This window comes from Thermobia domestica, chromosome 10 (genome assembly GCF_964235325.1).
Source record: "Thermobia domestica chromosome 10, izTheDome1.hap1.1, whole genome shotgun sequence".
Lineage (NCBI taxonomy): Eukaryota > Metazoa > Arthropoda > Insecta > Zygentoma > Lepismatidae > Thermobia > Thermobia domestica.
In genome coordinates, this window is record NC_137463.1 from 187,970,128 (window position 1) to 187,990,026 (window position 19,899).

Genomic DNA, 19,899 nt, shown 5'->3' on the forward strand with positions numbered 1-19,899 from the left:
CCTCCATTTGAACTCGTTCAGCACACATGCTCTTATGATGCTCTGTGGATGTCCCATGTCCCCTCTGTCTTTACGCAAGTTCAGTGTCTGAATTGCCACAACCAGGTAGAATGTTGGATATACCCACACCAACAACTGACGTTCGCCTTATCTCCACTCATATTCAACTCACGGTGTGAGGTCCAATTGAACACAGACCTCCACGAAAAGGGACAGAACTTTCTTGGTTACCTTTATAGTTATGCGTTTGGTCACGGGCAGTAGTTCTTGATTAAGCATAATAAAAACTATCTTGAATATAATTTATGGATAATAATAATAATAATAATAAGCTAAAATAGTGTTTTTAGTTTTCCAGAAGAAAACCAAAATTTTCCTTTCTTTCAGGCCTCAAAAACACTAGCAGCAAGACTTTTTTTGACTTTGTACATTGTAGCTGCTCCCCCCTCAAAAACGACGCCCCCCTACACAAACCTGCTGGCTACACCCCTGCCTTGTTAGTACGGTGGTGGTACTTTTTGTGATAAATTTAATAAAAGAAATCTGGAAGAAAGGGTACGTTTGACAGCTTCTTTTCCTCTTTCTATCCAAGAGTGGCCTATTGTTTCCTTAGATTTGTGGCCTGTTGACAAGGAATAGAGTCATGTAAGTGTTCCGTGGATTACCAAGAACTAAGGTTCTCTTGTTGTGAAACCGTCTTTAAGTATATTGGTTACTGTAGTCAAAGTAATTGGTAAAAATAACCCTCTCTACTTAGCAGATTTAACCACTTGTATGTCATTAAGCAAGAAAAAATAAAAGGAATTGAGAAGATTCGAAGCACTGACCTAGGGATCCGTAGCATAAGGCCTTAACATTTTTTTAAGTTGACTGATTAATCGAATATTTCTCAGTTGTTTGATTTACCTAATTTTACCCGATTTCACTCTTTTACCATTTTCTACTTAACATAACAAGAACACGAACACAGAAATATCGAGGACGGTTAAAATTCCATATATGCTCTCTCCCCAGGAATCGAACCCGGAAACACGCTCACCAGAGGCGCAAACGCTAGCGACTAGACCACTAGATCAAACAACACGCTCAGTTATCAAGGCGGAAAATCAGGTCATTCTTGCTTTTCTACATTCAACATATGGCACAGATACTTTTTTGTTTATTCCCATGATCCTTCACTTACGCATCGTTAATCTTACCGCGAAACGTGTACAATAAGCAAGAGAATTATTAATAACAGCTATGTTAAAAATAAATAAATAAATAAGCCGGGACACACCAATCTACCCTGAAGAAACGGTTATTGCAACTGTAGAAGGAAGTTCAAATAGCCAATTTAATCGTCTAAAATAAGCCAAGTACTCGGCAATTGTAAAGTGCGATAGTTAATTACCAAGAGCAAACTGCTATTGATACGAGAGAAGTTAAATACTTCCTTTTATTTAAAGTAACCGACTAAATTTGTTAAAAACATTTTTGTCAATTTTCTCGGTAACTAGTGGACATAAACAGGTTAAAAGAGCAAAGTATGATTTAACCGACTACTGTTCAGTTACTAGTGACCCAGAAGATTTCTTTGGAAAGGAGAGTACTAACAGAAAATCGACTACTAGAAACCCAAGTTTCATTTAATCCTCACTCAGCAAACAAACGATTTTCTCAGTACGCAAGCTAAAAATTCGTTTTGTTAGCCACCTTCAAAACAAAATTCAAAAAATAATCTATAAACAATGATGACATATTTCTATTGAGGAAATTTATTTCCAAGACTACAGTGTAGTAAACTGCAAAAGAACTGGGGATAATAAAAAACAAAGAAAATTATATTTATCCCATCGAATAAAGTTTTCAAGTTTGTGTGTCTGAACTTTAAGTGCATTTTTTTTATTTTTATTTATTTATTTATTTATTTATTTATTTATTTAATTTTATTTATTTTATTTATTTATTTACTATCAATGGATGAATTAAGAACCAAAGTTCGTCATCGAAGAGTGAAGACACCACTTATTTATAAAATCTTTGGGCTTGTAACATCAGTGGCTTTCCAAAGGGCCAAACGCTGTGCTCAGGTAAAATATATTCAACGTAACGCTCTATGCTGAAATATAAGGTAGAGTAGAATGGTAGAAGTTATTATTCCGGTTTCAAGTGTTTTCATTTTTACCCAGTGTTATTTCAAATGATCTTAAATTATTATCTTAATACTCCCTAAAATCTTTATCCGATTTGATATAGTATTATAGCTTTGAAACGGCTAATCATATTTGAATGAAACGCTTACACTTTGAAAGAGAATGTGTTCAAGTTTCATTTGGTTGGTGGGATATGTCGCTAGAAAGAAGAAGCGACGCACACATGTGAGATCTCCCATCAACCATCAGTCAATTCATTAATTCCCGTCAAACTGCATGATATGGGAAGAATGCGACTATTGACTTGATGTGTCCCAATCAGTATGAGGAGGCCATATTGAATATTTGTGAACTGAGAACTTGATGTTATTACAATTACTTTGGATTTTGCATTGTTTTCTTATAGCCAATGCAGCACTTCAAAAGCGGATGCTGTTTGTATGAACTTGAATACTCTCTCATTCGAACTGTATGCGTTTCATTCAAATACGATTAGCCGTTTATAAGCTATAATATTTTGAGATTAGATGAAAGCTTTAGAAACACCACGTATTTGCCCCGTTAATGTCATAATTCAATTTAAATTGACTTTAGTAGAACAAGGCATGTCATATGATAGTTCCACGTTGGTTAATATCAGCTCTAATAATTATATTATCCGCCGATCTGTAGGTGGTGCATTCTAAAATATTAAGGTTGGCGAATGCAAGGGCTACCTATTGCTACTTCGAGTCCCGTAGAGGAGATGAGAGTTATGTGTCGTCTCTTCACTATTCATTTCATTTTTATCATTCATAGCTCATTGTCTGCTTTAGCCTAAATTGCAGACTCTTGGGAAGTAAAACTGAAATATAGATAAATAAAACATAGGAAAATGAAATGATATGTATCAGTTCACGCCCAATAATTATGTCGTGTAGGCTAATTAGAGGTGGTGATAATGAGAATAAAAGAAATAGTGCAATGAAGAAAGTAGGAGAAAACGAGAGAATCTCGAGGAAACCCATGTTCAAGATGTTTCTTTACCACAAATCCCACTTAGCACGAGCTAGGATTGAACCAAGAATCTCGCATAGCATGGGTGAACGTTTTACTACTTTTTAAATTGTATTTGTTTAGTACTGTATATAATACATGTGCTACATCTGCATGAAAGGCAAAAATATACCTACACACACACACACACACACACACATATATATATATATATATATATATATATATATATATATATATATATATATATATATATATATATATATAGAGAGAGAGAGAGAGAGAGAGAGAGAGAGAGAAGTCTCACCAAGTTATCTCGCCTTGCTGGGTTCAGAGACTTTTTTTTTTTAATACAAACAACATGCTTGAATCAAGAGTCATAATTACACATCTAAAACATATGAACAAGGGCAACGGTCATAATATGACTAACATTACCGATAAACATTAAACATCTAAAGTTACCTGGAGAAATCAAGCGAACAATCGTTGCTCATCTAAGAAAGTGAACTTTTTTTTTCCAACCGCGGCTCAGGTAGACCTATCCCAAGTAGAGATTTTGGCCACAGAATAAATAAATAAATAATACAGTAGTACTGATGACACAGGGGTTGCTCGTTATTTGATGGGTGGAAATCACTGAAACTCTGGAAATAAAAGATCAAAGGTGAAAGATCTCCCTCAACATTGACAAATCAGCCCAAGAAAGGAACAGAGAGTTTGCTACACAGGGCGTGTAGCCGTGTATCGCGTGCAGCGATGTTCTAAAGTGTTCACCTGCGAACAAAAATCATATATGCCAGACGTATACCTACCAATCCGTTAAAGTCAATCTGGTCTTTGTGACAGTTAGTTTAAACGACAACTTTTTTCATTGCAGCCGTAGGATCTATGAATACATTTTTTCTCACTGCCACATTGTCAGTCATCGGAAAGAATCTTTTGGCAAAGAATATTTTCCTAAGGGGACCAAAACATTTCAACAAATGTTTAATTACGACATTGTGTATCAATTTTTATATTTCAATTTCCTTTATTCTACATCCGCATAACCTTCGTTTTCAACACTTGTATGGACTTCCAAATACGTATAGCATTTAATTGACAAACAACATATGCTTGTACGTTTGTAAGAAAATTAGAACACATATCACAGATATGCAAATAGTAATTGAGAGCCTTTAAACAATTACAACTCTTCATTTATAATATACCTATATACTATTATTCAGAAAGAACACAGTTAGTCTAGCTGAAATACTTGTTCATGTTAGGAGAAGAATAGGCTTATGGAATATATTTGAAAATCTATTTGACCCTCTTTCTTTCTCTTAGGGAGCTTACTTGAATAGAAAATGAAATTGTAAATTCCCAGCTCATACAAAGCGTTAACTATGTTGTAAACTTCGTTTTAAAAAGTTGAACATTTCCCCGTAATATTGGAACAGATAATGTTGATGTTATTTTGATATATTCAGAAACATGTTGTAGAAATTGCTGTATCTTCTGCTTTTTCCCGTTAAAAGAGCAAGTATTGTAAACGCTAAGTATATCCACTTAGCTCAATAAGAAGTTCACATACCAAGTTTCAACTTTGTAATATGTTGGGCTCAAGATGAACTCTACTTATGGTATAAATATAGAATCCTCTTCCTCTTCCCTTAATGAAGGTGATATAATAAAAATCCTGCACGAGTAAAGTGCTTGTTCAGAAATTTATTTCAAACTGTTAGCACTGTTTCCATAATAAGGTAACAAACAAATTTGATTTAATTTGCACATACCTAGATAATAACCACCTAATATTCCAGTATTTCGCTCGATGGTAGTCATTGTGTAGGGAAATAAATGGATACTATATTATCAATATTCATATAATGGAAGTTTCCAGTAACCTCTACGGTCCTATGTTAAAGGGTTCTGAGAGGTAGGCAAAATATTCCACTCGATTACTCCCTGGCATTTTTCTATTTTCGTTTGTGTTTCATCTTTTTCTCCCAAGTCGTTTCTGATTTATAGGCACTGGACGAATTTCCAGACTCACCCTGTATATACAACGATAATCGTTAATCGTAAAGAAGGCACAATGACTCAATGATAGCACATTCCCCTCTGGTGCGTGGAGTTTCTGATTCAGCTCCGGCCATACGAGTTTGGTATTACACATTTTAAGAAGCAGAGTTTAATTTCGCAGTGAAAACAGAAATAAATGAAGTGCAATATATGTAAAGTAATATATGCTAGGAAAAACTACTACAATAATTCTCTATGGTACACAGTAATGCATTAACAGCAACTCAAACTTTGGCTCCTTCTTAACTCCGCCATGTTGTCCTTCGCAGTATTCTCCCTCTTTTGAACATAAGACGATCACATTCCGAAGCAGCTACATATCAGCAGTAATGTTACGTTTTACTTAACATTTGAAAACAGCAGTCATGTACCTACACCAATATCAATTTATTCTTTTCACTTCAACAAATAGTAGTCGTAAACCATTGTTAGGTGAGCGTGGAAAGACCACCATTTACTAACTAGGAAGAATTTAGGTGAACAAAGGGAATCTTTGTGTCAATACTATGAAATTTGTCTAAAAGTAATATACAAACACTGGTAGTTCCACTTATTTCTGTCTTCGAGGGAAAAAAGAAAACACACTTAATTGATTAAAAAATTTTGTAAATCCACTTATTGAGCATTCAAATTTAGTATTATTCACAGTAAATAACATAACACATACACACTAGTAATGTTAGTAAAATATTTTGGGGAGGACTCTCACTTAATTTGTCTTACGTGATATTGTGAAAATAAACTATAATAAGATTTTGAATTTAACCCTGCAAGCATTTCATCGAGGACTTTCACCTGCAAGATAGTATGATTGAGATAAAATGTAGATTTTATTGATATTGCATTGCATTTTCGTATCATAAGTACACATACAAATCCAGTTAAAATTACTTATATTCCTTTTTATACAACAAATAGGTGGTGAGATGGCTTCACTCGAAGAAAGTTGGTCAACCGCAAATAACCCCATTGTTAGAAAGAGACTGGAGGGATTTTGTGGAGGAGAAAAGAAGGGTAATAATTTTAAAAATCCAATTGTTCAACAATAGTTTAGATAAATGTAAATAATAAATGTATTCAATGATTTTGTCCTTGGATGCCGAAATATTACTATTAAAATAGTATTGGTATTATTTTTTAAAAGATAACTAGTTCAATTCACGAATATTTTGAAGAGAACAACATATAAATAGTATAGATGGGTTTTCAATTTAATCGTCACTGGCTGAGAAACGTCACGTAACCGGATTACCTGGTATGACGTCATAGGGGTCTAGGCTTTCTTGATTTTGGCTGGATACTTTGTCCTACACCCAAATTTTGGAAGGGTGTATACCACCACCCTCCTGAATTTTGGAAATTGCGATATTTAAAAAATTAGTATTTTAATATAGGACAGGAATATGTACAAGAATAGGAAAAACAGAAAGAAAGAAAAAAGAAAATCGTATCTCCGTAGGTTTGGTTGGTCCATCTTGTCTCCTCTTTTGGGTAAAAATTGCCAAATATTCAAATTTCGGAAGTTGTTGAACTGTTTTATACGAGGGTGACCAGATTCTGACAAGCGAAAAGTAGAAGACAAATATACAGTAGTGTATGATAGTTTACTGCGTCAGCCAGGGGTGCCCACAAGGGGGGGGCTATGACGCAAACTGCGTCATTGAAATATTGTGGGGGGGTTAAAAATCCATATAAATATGTTTGATGGGGGGGGGGTAAAATTAATCGAAAAGAAGATTTTTTTCATGGAAGAACACCTACGGATAGACAATTGGGGGGGTGCGTCATGGACATAAGGGGGGGTGGGCCCCACTGGCGTCAGCAATACGCATGTTCTTATTTTATTTAACGTTAACATTTAGTTAATCATTCGGTTTTTTTTTTGTTGTTTTTTTTTAAGTACTGAACAAAAATATTGAAATAATTCAACACAACTCCAAATGCTTTGATGAATGACGAAATGGTTTATTTTTATGAATGTACAGTGAAACTTCATGTAGTGCTAAAGACTTTTCTTAAAAATCGATTTTCGGAGCGTGGGATTACTTTAAGGAATGAGGGAAAATTTAGACCACACAAGGGAACTTCTACTTAATTTGCCTAGCATTACTGTCGTTAAATTGAAAAAGAAATCTTTCCTCCTTACCGACATCTCAATAAGCCCTTCTCATTGTCAGTAAAAACAATGTATTGCAAAACAATTGTTTGTTCGTTTGTTGATTGTTCTCCTTCCCTAATCTCTTGAGGAGTATTAAAAAACACAACGGTTCATCATTCAGGAAAAGAGCGCTCTGATTCAAAATGTGAATAAAGAATGAAACATTAAAATATTGTAAATAAGTTAACTCAGGACATTTTGCAGAACATTTTTAAAAAGGAAGAACATGTATCGATTTACGGTGTCTTCACAACACGCAGGCCAGCTCTTTGGAAAACAGTACTGCACTGCGAAAATCAGTACGTTTGGTTACCCAACTTTATACTCTTATATGAAGCTTTATTACTTATGTAATTATGTGGATGGGTGCAGGGATCCAATCTCTTTCATAAGAGATGGGTACATTAATGCCTCCCTCTTAAATTTTGGGAGGGGTACATTAGCCCACCCCTTAAATTTGCGAATTATCAAAAAAAAAATTGTAAATGTTCTCCAGACTCGAATATATAACTTTTTATATGTGGGTAGTCCTGCATATTCTCTTCTATAGGTAAAAATTGCCAAAATGTTCGTATTGGTATGTGCTCACCATATAATCGATTATTGACTCAATATATCTTCTTCCATGAGTCTATAAAACGTTACATAGTTTATGAATGAGTACAGTGGTCTATTCTCTTTCATAGAACACGGGTATATTGATGCCCCCTTCTCAGAATATGAAAGGGAGTTGTTGGATCACTCTTAAATTTGAGAATTGTCAAAAATAAAATTCTAAGAAACAAACTAGAAATCTCTGTTTTATTAGCATCCGTTCTTGAGCACGAAGGTTTATCAGGGCTATAAGGATAACATTGGCGTCTCAAGCAGTTTTTCTTCAAAATTTAAAACACTTCTTAGTAGACGAGTTCCCATGTAAAATTCATTCCCTTTTTAAGTAAGCTCTGTAATGGGACCACGGTTTGGACGTACTTATATAAAAATTTCCTGCCAAAATTACAGAGGCCTAAACAAGAGTGCACTGCTTTCGTCAATTTTGGGGTGGGATACATCTCAATTGCCTTTTACACTAGGTCTGAAATTTGGTAGTCATAACGAGATACTCGATTTTCAAGAACCAAATTTTCTTGACATAAAAGTTGAGACTTTTCTACTGATATTCTGAGTCCAGATTTTCTTAGGCGTTAAAAACATCTTTTGAACTTCCAATAATTCGTTCCTGTGTGTAACCATAAAGGTACAAATAGTCTACATACCATATTATGAATACCTCTACTATTTATGTATCCCTGAGATGTAACACAATGCTGAAAAGACCTAAGTGACGGCAGAGAAAAGGCAAAATATAGATTTGAATCTACTGCTAACTCTATATTAAGATGTCTCGAAACATCTAAATTTACATAGCATAGTGACCAGCTATAGATGAAATTATGCCATGAATTGGAGGCAATGCAAGAGAATGATGAACTACCTTGGTGTTCGATAATCTCATATCCGCTATCTTTCTCAATTTTCCTGGTAATTTTCTTTAAAATAGCACAGACGAATTGAGTGGAAAACATGACCGTTCCACTACATCTTTCTATATCACGGTATTCATATATTCATGAAGTTCTGCTTGCAAAGCTTTCAGAATTTAATACCGTATTGCATACGTGGAGTAGAAAGCTCTGATTTTAATTGTACCCTGTATTGATATCCTCTCGTGGGCCACAGCTAATTAGGATTCCAAGTGAAGATACCAGCAAATCCAAAGCGCAAATTTAGTATTTTCTGTCTGGACTTGCTTTTCATCAATTTGCAATTTTGCGTAAAAGAGTCATTGTCCTTCTTTCAACAATATTCTTAATTTATATAATTATCATCTTCCAATGACGTATTAAAATCCATGAGTTGAATTTACACATCTTCAGCTTTTTCCACAACTAAATTTGCATTTAACACCACTTTATGTGCTAACGCATTTATTATCTCAATAGGTGGAGAGTTTTCCGATACAAGAGCACGCAGAATGAAATCCCTAATTTTTCTGGCAATTCCTGGTTTCACTCCAATTCAACTTTCTTTATTTGACTTAGATTGTTGTAATTTCAACGGAATAATAATCTTAGATCTAACTGACAACATAGACCTTTTCTTTACTATATATTTAGGTGTCAAAGTGTCCTCAATCAAAAACAAAACTAATTTGACACTTTATGCTCGATATTCATGTTTATTTCTACATTCTTAGGTAGTAAACCATATCTAGTTAAAGTTAAAAGACTCTTTGCTAAGAATAAGGTATCTTGGTGAAAAATTAAGAAGTCATTCTCAATAAAGATTTTTGGTTTAAAATGTTTCAGTGCCCAAAATTTGTGGCGAAAAGTTTTCCGTTAATACAAAACCTGACAATCGCCAAATGATTTATGACAGCTGGGTTCTGAGATACACCCAGCACCTTAGTTTGACTTTCAATAAGTTATATAGTATTTCTAGGTAATAATGACTTTTCTATGTACTAATTGTGGAATCTGTTAGCAATTGCAGGTACTATTTTTGAATTTATGTCTATAGGATATTTTATTAAATACGATAAGTACACTAAAATAAAAAAATCTCTTTATCAAATTTTGTATCATACTACATTATTCACATGGTTTTCCTTGTATGTCTTTCTAAATATTGTCGTATTATTTGACATACAGAAGATGTGAGGATATGTCAAGTTAGTTTCCATCGGGACTTAAATATTTGTTATATATAATCGGTGTCTCTTATACACCTTACCAGTCAATCATTGTTTATAGTTTATTCTAGTCATTCTTCGTACTTGAATACCGGAACACATAATGTGACAAAGGAAGATCTCACCGTCGATAAATAGCTAATGTATATATGAATATCTACAGTAAAGTGCGGACAAGAATAAACGACCAAAAATGCCATTAAAATTAATAACAAATTTTAGTTCGTTTATTTTTGTCCCCTACTTTTATATCTATCTTTCTATATATGTACGTGTGCGTATCTATATATTTCGAGATTTAATAAAACAAATATTGAACGCCTGTACGCTCACGTAATACACTATAAATAATTACTTTTTCCTTAACCAACATTGACTTTCTATAACTCATCATTCATTGTACCAATAATTCGTGAGTTAAACAATGTAAATATGGTACATTTAATGTGTTAAATTAAATTACATTTTCTTAAATTCACAGAAAATTATGCACAAAAATTATACCATTCATTTGAAACTTAAAAAAAATATATCTAAGAGAAATCAGTTTTGTACTCGACTGTAAAAAAATAGTATAATAGTATATACTCCGACTTGGTTCATTCTCCGACTTGGTTCATTCTCCGACTTGGTTCATTCTCGCGTGAGTTATGTTTTTACTGTGCTCACACAACACATTATAAGTAACTTAAGTGCGAAACAAATTTTATTTGTTAAACTCTCTTAAATCTTTTGTGTATGTTTTATTAAAATGTTAGTTTATCTTCTTTATATTATCATATTTTGTTTGTTGTTTTACTTTTCCTCTTATTATGTTTCATAACATGACAATGTCAAAGCGGAATCTGGAATTTCGTCCAATAACTAATGAGCAACATAAAGAATACAGAAAGAGAAGTATCCTTTAGTTCTAGCTACTATCTTTCTCTCCCGCAGGAGTTCGGTGGCAAATTTAAGGAGCCAATGAGTCCAGTTGCTGTTTTCGTAAAGGAAAAATACATCGGGGATGATATACAATTTATTGATGCTATGTGGAAGAAATTTAGTTATGATGATGAAGAATATCAATATTCAGCAGAACGTTTATTAAATGAAGCTACCTTGGAGTATTGTAGATACCTAACTCAAAGTAAAGTATGTGAATATTAGTCTAAGTTTATTAATTAATGAACTACAATAGAACTAACAATAATAAAGGTTGTTAAATACTTTTAAGAAAGGACAATTTTACTATACGACACATGTTCTTAATTTCTTATTAGACCATGAATTGCATACAGCAGTAAAATTTACGAAAACTAGGTAATATATATATATATATATAGTAAATTTTCCTGTTGTAGAAAATATTCTTCCTTTATATTGATGTTAGTAAATCTTTACTATAAGTACGCACTGCATTTACAACATAGCAGAAACAACCATTTCATTATTTACGTCACGATTCAAATTAACGTCTAACAGGTTTGTTCTCTGTAGTCTAAGTAGCAATAAGTTTTAGTTTTCGAAAACATTAATGAGTCCAAACTCCAACTTTAATACCCCATAACTCATGAAAGAAATGTCTGCACACGAAAATATTTTACCTGCGTACTAAATACGTCAAAATCTACCACTATGCTAAATTTAATTAAGATTGAGTGAGTTTATCTTCGAACATTTAGAGAATTCGTATTGTATTATTTTCTCGAAAATTCCATTAAGTCCAAATCCCAACTTAAATTACTTATAATTCGACAACCAAAGGTGTCCACAGGAAAATATTTCACATGTGTATTAAGCTGGTCAGGGTCTAACGATTTGCTAAATTAGATTAACATTGAATGGGTTCATTTGAATATATTTAACTCTACTAACAAGCAAACGTTCAAATGAAGCAATTTTTTCTTCTTTAATTCTATTCAGATATCAACATAAGTGCTCATGCAAATTTTTGCAACTCGACCGTCATTGGTTTGGCAGAAAATATATTTGAAATTTACCCCATTTCTGAGATTTTCCACTTCTGCAAAGTTGTTATACGCATAAACTCAAGTCCTAATTGATGTAAAAATACATTCAATCCCCATTTGAATTTCAATTTACTAGGCTTACCTGTGGTATAAGTTTAGTTTGAGTGCTCTCAAAAACAGGGAAATAAGAGAGGGGAGGTTTAAAAATTTCCCTGCGAAAATATTTGTTTCTTGAATTTATTCGCTTATAACTTGGCAACATTGTCTCGAAAGAAAAAGCCTACTCCATTATATTTCAAAGACACTTTATGAGTGTTGTATTAATTTATTCAATGGAATCTAAAAGACAAAATACAGTGTATTCTCGTGTGTAATGAGAAAGTACGAAATTAAAGGGCCTATCTGGTTGCAATGGTGTGAACAGACTTTGGGAGATGGCTGAAATTCAGCTCACATGTAGAAGATGCTATGTAGATTCTATATTCGAAAAGCAAATTGTCCTAAAATGGATGGAACGTAGTCAAAAAAAGCACAAAACCTTAACATTAATGTCAATAGAAAATCGATTAAAAACAAATAATTTCTCCATTTATCTCAAAAACTAAAAGAGAGAGATGGCTGAAATTCAGATTAAATATGGAAGAGACTATGTAAATACTATATTCCAATAACAAATTGTCCTAAAAGGAATGGAACATAGTCAAAAAGGACGAAACATTAACATTAACGTCAATGGAAAATGAATGGAAACAGATAATTTTCCACTTATCTCAAAAACCAAAATAGGGAGATGGTTGAAATTCAGCTCAAATGCAGAAGAGACTACATAGATTGTGTATTCCGAAAGCTAATTGCTCTAAAATGGATGGAACATAGTCAAAAAGCGCGAAACATTAACGTTAATGTCAATGGAAAATGAATGAAAACAAATAATTGCTCCACTTATCTCGAAAACCAAAACGAGGAGATGGCTGAAATTCAGCTCAAATGTAGAAGAAACTACGTAGATTGTACACTCAAAAAACAAACTGTTCTAAAATGGATGAAACATAGTAAAAAAGAATCACGAAACATGAACGTTAAAGTCAATGGAAAATCAGTGAAAAAAAATGAAGTCGTACACATATCTCAAAAATTATAATAAAGAGATGGATAATTGAAAGCTTATTGCAAAGACAATGAAGAGCTTAAAAACAATGTATAGCAAGTAAGGTAAATATGGATAGAACATTGTCAAAAGTCAAATTGTTTGAGTAAAATCAATAATAATGATAAAGTATATGCATCTTCTTGACAATGAGCCCCACGCGAAGGTTACTTGCTTGAAATATCTTACATCTTGATTTGGAATCTGTAGACTCGATTTAGCCCGTAACGTGACTTTTGACCTGATCACATGACACAGTCTCTGGTCCTTATGGCAAACCGGATAGGCGCTAGTAAAGTGGAAGATAATGTTCATCCATACACGTTGTATTTAGTGTAGGTACAACCAAGATATATCTCGTTTGAATTGTAGTTAAGTGGACTTTCTTTTAATATATGTATGCTTCGACACAACATACGAAGAAGTGATAGAATGATTCTTTCAAATTTTCTAACAAACATCACGGGTTCATAATTTATTTGGCTAGTACTTGGCAACCATGTCTCTGTGCCACTTAAAACAATTAGGCCATACCCTTTTATGTAAGAAAGATATCCTGTAAGTTTTTATTTTTAAATTTATTTTATTTTATTTTATTTTATTTTATTTTATTTTTTTATTTTTTTTATTTATTTTTTTTAAAGTTTAATGTCCCACGTTATGCACCGAAGCTAAGGGAAACGGTTAAAAGTAGTGTAAGAAATTATAGGAAATGCTGCATATGTCTGTACTATTCTTACATATTTTAGAACGATTCTTCAATGTCTCATCAATTTTTACACTGAGATCATTTTTCTTTCCCCATACCTCCAAAAATCACTATTATTGAGAGTATTTTATCTATCTAATGAAGAAATATTTACGTAATTTCTGTACGATGACGATTGAACTTTATAAATGTACAATTGGTTGTATATATCATATCTTGTGCTTGTGCTATTTATATTATACTGATTATTATTTTCCAGTACTTGAATATATTTATTTTGTTGGCGTGGTAACTATGCTGCAGTGGCGTACGTAAAAGGCCTCCTCTTCAAAAAAATATGAACATCTTCCATGTTAAGATATGGATACAAGAGCCACGTATGTCGCAAAAAATATGAACTAGAGAACTTAAAACCGTTCATGAAATTTTGTGTACGTCACGGTATCTTGTATTATGTACTAGACTACTTTATGTAATTACAGTATACATGATAATTTGGAAATATTTTACAGAATCAATATAATTACATGCCTATGAGCTATACTCTGAAATTCTAGGAGTTCTAAATGTATTATTAAGTAGTATATTTAAGCTATTTAAAGATGTTCGGTAAGAACGAGATAATTAAGAATTAGAGAGGAATATGTCTTACGAATTATAGTCACTTTTCTTACTGAGTTTGTTTTTATTACAGAAGACTTACGTATTCCTAGAGATTGGCATTAATTATGAATCAATCGGAAAAATACTTCTTGAGGTAAGTGTACGAGTCATACTAACAATGTAAACATGGATTTTGTTTAACTTTATGAAAAGAATGCATTAAAAACAATAGGGATTAATCAGAACTTTTTTTTTCTATGTGGCAGGTCACATCAGTAAATTTATATTTACTTCTTGTAGGCTTGTGACAATTTACTAATGCTAAGTGGGAGAAATTTAGTACTTTAGACCAGTGACGACGCTAGGTTTGATTTCTTAGAGAGGCGCTCTCCTTGCCACTTTCTAGTGTTGTCACTACTTTAGATCAGTGGCTTCTAAACGATGTGTTGCGCAGTCCTATAGTGTGTATGGCGACATTTTAGAATTTAAAAATCATGAAGCATTTATTAATTAGGTAAAATCAATTTTGAGACAAACTGTTCCAGTCAACACCTCCAGCGTCAGCAACAATGCGCAGCTCAGAGTCACAACTTTATAGAAACTTATAGTCTTATACTATTTTTAATAAAAGAAATCAAACAAGTGTGGCAGGTGTCGCAGGTGTTCAGCAAATTGCATTGTAAGTAAAAGAAAGAATGAGAACCACTGTCTTACATTGCAATAGTGCATTATGCTTCGTATTTGAGGTACTAGATAAAATGATAATTAAGAAACAAAAACCCAATATTCGTCCTCAAAGACAATTATTTAACAGTTTTAACATAAAATTAGCTTCATCTCCGTCTCCAAACATACAAAAATCTGTTTCGTTTCACAAAAAGTATTTTGTAAAAAATCTTGAAAATCCGGATATGTAAAATATATGTAGTGTCATGTCCATGTGAGGAAAAATATGTTGAGCAAACAAAGACTACAATTTAACAATTTGATTTTATTTGAGTTTAGCGTCTCTTCCAGCAGCGAAGTTATTTGAAACGTGGATCTACAGCTTAATATAAGATCCGAACCGCATAAACTCCCGCCGAGAAACGAACACGTGTGTCCCGCACCAAAGCCTATCCGCATAGCCACAAGAGAGTTCATAATTTTAAAATGAAAGAACATATGAGGAACATTAAGCATGCTGAACAAAACCGGTCTCTAATGAAACGCTTAAGTGAATCCAACCACCCAATAGCAAAATCAAAATTAAAATATAAATTCAGAAATTCACCGAATACTTTAGTTGCTGAAACCATTTTCATTGTGAAACAGGACTCATCTCTAAACCATGGTAATGGTAGCATTTCTAAGGAACTTATTCCGATTATTAAAAGATATATCAAAACTTCTGTAAAATAAAGGCTTTGGGGCCGTCCACATATTACGTAATGCCATTTTTTTTTTTTTTACCAATTTTTACTCACTCCCTTCCCCTTGGCACACTTCGCAACGCAAGGCCGAACCTCTCCCCCCTTTGTTACGTAAAACTTTTTGAGTTTTGTTTTTTCACTAATTTTGCTTATTTTGAGGGTTATTACAATAAAAAACTATTTTCAAAGGTAGAACTTTTTACTACAAATGATTAAATTCTGAATATATTTGTTTATTTTCTGTAACAAATCAAAGTATTAGAAAATGGTGGAACCGTAATTGTATTTTAAGCCCATAAGGTTGTTTAATTAACCAGTCCTAATTCTTCAAAACTGCATATTGTCGTTTTCCCATGGAGATTGCACCCATCCCTTTAGATAACCGATGAGGAAATACTGCCGGAAGATGCAGATAAGACAGGATCTAAAGAAATGACATCGACCTCTTTTTCAGGGATCCAGGATGCTTCGTGCATTTGAAGTTCGCCATTGTCGACGATGCAAAATTCTCTTCTTCGTCGACCGCACATTCGAAGTGGCTGCACACTTGAAGGAGCAGAGACATATCGTTTGTGAAGAAGTTTTCGAGTAACTTCTTCGGACTTTGGGCTTAAGTTTAGCCCTTTTTAAATTATTCTTATCCTAAATCAGTTCAAGAATACGAATAAACTCGATTTCTTTGGAAATATTCAAATTCAAATATCTAAAAATTTAGTACGAGGTTAATATCCGACGAATTAGGATTTAAATATCTTATTTTGGTCTGCAAATCGTGGATTGTTCCGTCGCGGAAAATATTATTTCACGAAAAAGAGTTTCTTCTGTTTCACATGCGAAACCCTTTAGAAGAAAAGAGTGGTTAATGATTCAAATAAGAAAAATAATAATAATAATCACAGAAATAGGGATACGAGTGAGAACGCGAGAGCGTTTTCAAGCGGTGGTTAAGTACTAACAACTGACTCGAGAAAAGTGTGTGCCGTAAATGCAATGCTGCAATAGCCACAAAACGGAGTTTTATTGTATTGTAATACACGCAGGGTTTGTCACCAGTCATAAAAGTGCCTATGTTTGTAACTTAATTATTGAACCATCCATATCTCGATCAAATTTTCAACGTAGATGAGGTTCAGTCCTGGGATGTTTATCATTTCATTTTGAAGGTGCAACTTGAGGGAGGGGGATATATATATATAATAGAAAATGACCGATATTTGTGTTGAATCCATAGCTTTCGGGGCCGCTGAGATGAACAATGACACTTCCGATGCCGTTTAAATCTAAATTCAGTTCCCATTAGTACTCCTAAGCGGGAATGGTAGCATGTTAAAATAATTGAAAATGACCGATATTACTGCCGAATTCATAGTTTTTGGGATTCCTAAGTTGATTGGTGACAGCTCTTTATGTCCAAAATGAAACGTATTCTACCTGTGCGAAGAACAGGTATTCTGCTAGTTTATTTATAAACAAGAAAAGAACAAACAAAATTATTTGTCTAAATGATTGCACATAAATCTCAGAATAAAAAAAAATTATAGCAAAAAACATGCGTTACGTAACGAAGACGTAAACCCCCTCCTTCCCCCTTGTCACTTCGTAAAGCAAGGCTGAACCTCCTCCTCTCCCTTTGCTGCGTTACGTAATATGTGGACGAGAGTTACAATGCAGAAATTTGAAAAAAGATGTTGTTCGCAATTTAATAGAAGAATTGTACATATTATTTGTTCCAAATTGAGTTTGAACATGAAGTTGTATCTTCTATATATCTATATATCTATATCTACCTACCTATCTATCTATCTATCTATCTATATATATATATATATATATATATATATATATATATATATATATATATAATATTTAGTGTATTGTCATGTGTTAGTTACTGTGAGTTTATTGTTGATAGGTTGAAAAAGAGCTCTGTTGATGAACTTAAAAAGTAAAAAATTATTAAATAATGGTTTTTGAAGACGAATATTGGGTTTTTCTTTCTTAATTATGATCATGTGTCTTCGCATGTCCCTTCAATATTAATGAACTATATGAAATGTTTGTTCATCACATTGTAGAATATGTTTACAGAAAATACCTGAATCCTCTTCCCCTACGATACGCGTTTCCATAACAGTGTTATGATGAAAATATGTAAAATTTTTGCCATATTTTGACTCTATTTTTAGCATAAATTTAAAAGTCTCCTATTGGTTTTAATATTCCCATTGGTAAAAGCTATTATAGAAAAAACTTTAAAAAAATAACGGATTGAAATTAAAAATAGAGTTAAAGAAAAATTAGTTGATGAAATTAAAAATTAATATCAGACATTAATATTAAAAGCAACAGCTAAAATTAACTTCAAAATTCAAAGTTGAAAATGAAAAAAGAAATGTAATTCTCACTATCGTACAACGGGAATCGTTTTAGCTCTGAAAGTTAATATAAAATTTAATGGATAAAATTAAGGGCATGGGAAAGTTAATGAATTGTTATGGAAAGTTACTCTTTTCAAACGAAACTGATAATAATTAATAGAAGTAAAATAAAATGTCATAAAATGAAAAAAAATCAATGAAATTACTTTTTTAGATTTTTTTAAAACGATGTTATGCATTGTTTGTCCGTCCTTTTTTTCGACGGCTATCAGAACAAAAACGATAAGAGATATTGAGATGCGAGTTTTTGCAATTGGTTCAGCGTCCAGTGGATAAGTTCTACAAGGTCTGTATGATAAGTAATGAGACTCGCCGCGCCGCGGCGCGCGTGTCACTGGAGCGGGTTTGTCGGTGATGGAGGATGTAGGGGGGGGGGGTCCGAGCAAAGCAACGCACCGCGCGTCAGTTGGCTCCGAGCCTTAGTGGAGCGCGGACAAGCCTTGGACAAAGCCCTTGTGAACATTCTTGTCACGGCGGAAAATCAACAAACATGGAGGGTTCCATCGAACAGCGTTATGCGATCAAATTTTGCGTTCGCCTGGGGAAAACGGCTACTCAGACGCTTTCTCTCATCACGGAGGCCTACAAAGAGGAAGCCCTATCCAAAGCCCAGGTGTTTCGTTGGCACAGTGCGTTCCGGAACGGCCGGGAAAGCGTTGAGGATCTGGAGAGGGCTGGACGCCCGACAACAGTGACTACGGACGAAACTGTGGCAAAAGTGAGGGATCTCCTGAACTCAGACCGTCGATTATCGTTGAGATTGATTGCTGATGAACTTGATATGAACCACACAACAGTGCACAAGATTGTGACGGAACAATTGGGAATGAGAAAAATCTGTGCGAAACTGGTGCCGCGAGTGTTGACTGACGAACAAAAGCAACGACGTGTTGATTGTTGTCAGGAACTGTTGAACCTCATGAACAGTGACCCTAACTTTGAAGATGACGTCATAACAGGTGACGAGTCGTGGGTGTTCCAGTACGACCCTGAAACGAAACGTCAAAGCGCGGAGTGGCACACTCCTGCGTCCCCGCGCCCCAAGAAGGCCAGAATGTCGAAGTCAAAGGTGAAAACAATGTTGATTGTTTTTTTTGACAATGTGGGGGTGGTCCACAAGGAGTTTGTACCCCAAGGACAAGCCGTCAACGCCGCCTTCTACAAACAAGTCCTTGAGAGACTGCACAGGAGCGTCAAGCGGAAAAGACCGGCGATCGCTAGCCGGTGGAAGTTGCATCACGACAATGCCCCTGCCCACACCGCCTTCTTAGTGACCTCCTTTTTGACCCGGATTGGGGTGGAAGTCCTTCCACAACCACCCTACAGCCCAGATGTGAGCCCGGCCGACTTCTTCCTCTTCCCGAAGCTGAAGCCACGCTTGAAAGGAACCCGTTTTGCAGACGTCAGAGCCATCCAAGCAGCCGTGACCACATTTCTAAAGGACATGCCGGCTGCTGACTTCCAGGGGGCGTTTGCAGCGTGGAAACATCGATTGCAGAAGTGCATCGACGCAAGAGGAGAGTACTTCGAAAGCTTTTAAGTCCC

At 34.3% G+C, this 19,899-nt stretch overlaps 1 protein-coding gene across 2 annotated transcripts in view; it reads left to right on the plus strand.

Annotated features, from left to right (window-relative positions):
* The first annotated feature begins 1,780 nt into the window (after positions 1-1,780).
* LOC145662886 (uncharacterized) overlaps positions 1,781-19,899 on the plus strand; it is a 45,012-nt gene continuing 26,893 nt past the window's right edge. For both annotated transcript variants that reach the window (XM_081728850.1, XM_081728851.1), the window contains exons 1-4: positions 1,781-2,072; positions 6,123-6,218; positions 11,030-11,227; positions 14,596-14,658. In XM_081728850.1, the coding sequence (XP_081584976.1) occupies positions 1,959-2,072; positions 6,123-6,218; positions 11,030-11,227; positions 14,596-14,658 (471 nt within the window). In that variant the 5' untranslated portion in view covers positions 1,781-1,958. The remainder of the gene's footprint in view (positions 2,073-6,122; positions 6,219-11,029; positions 11,228-14,595; positions 14,659-19,899) is intronic.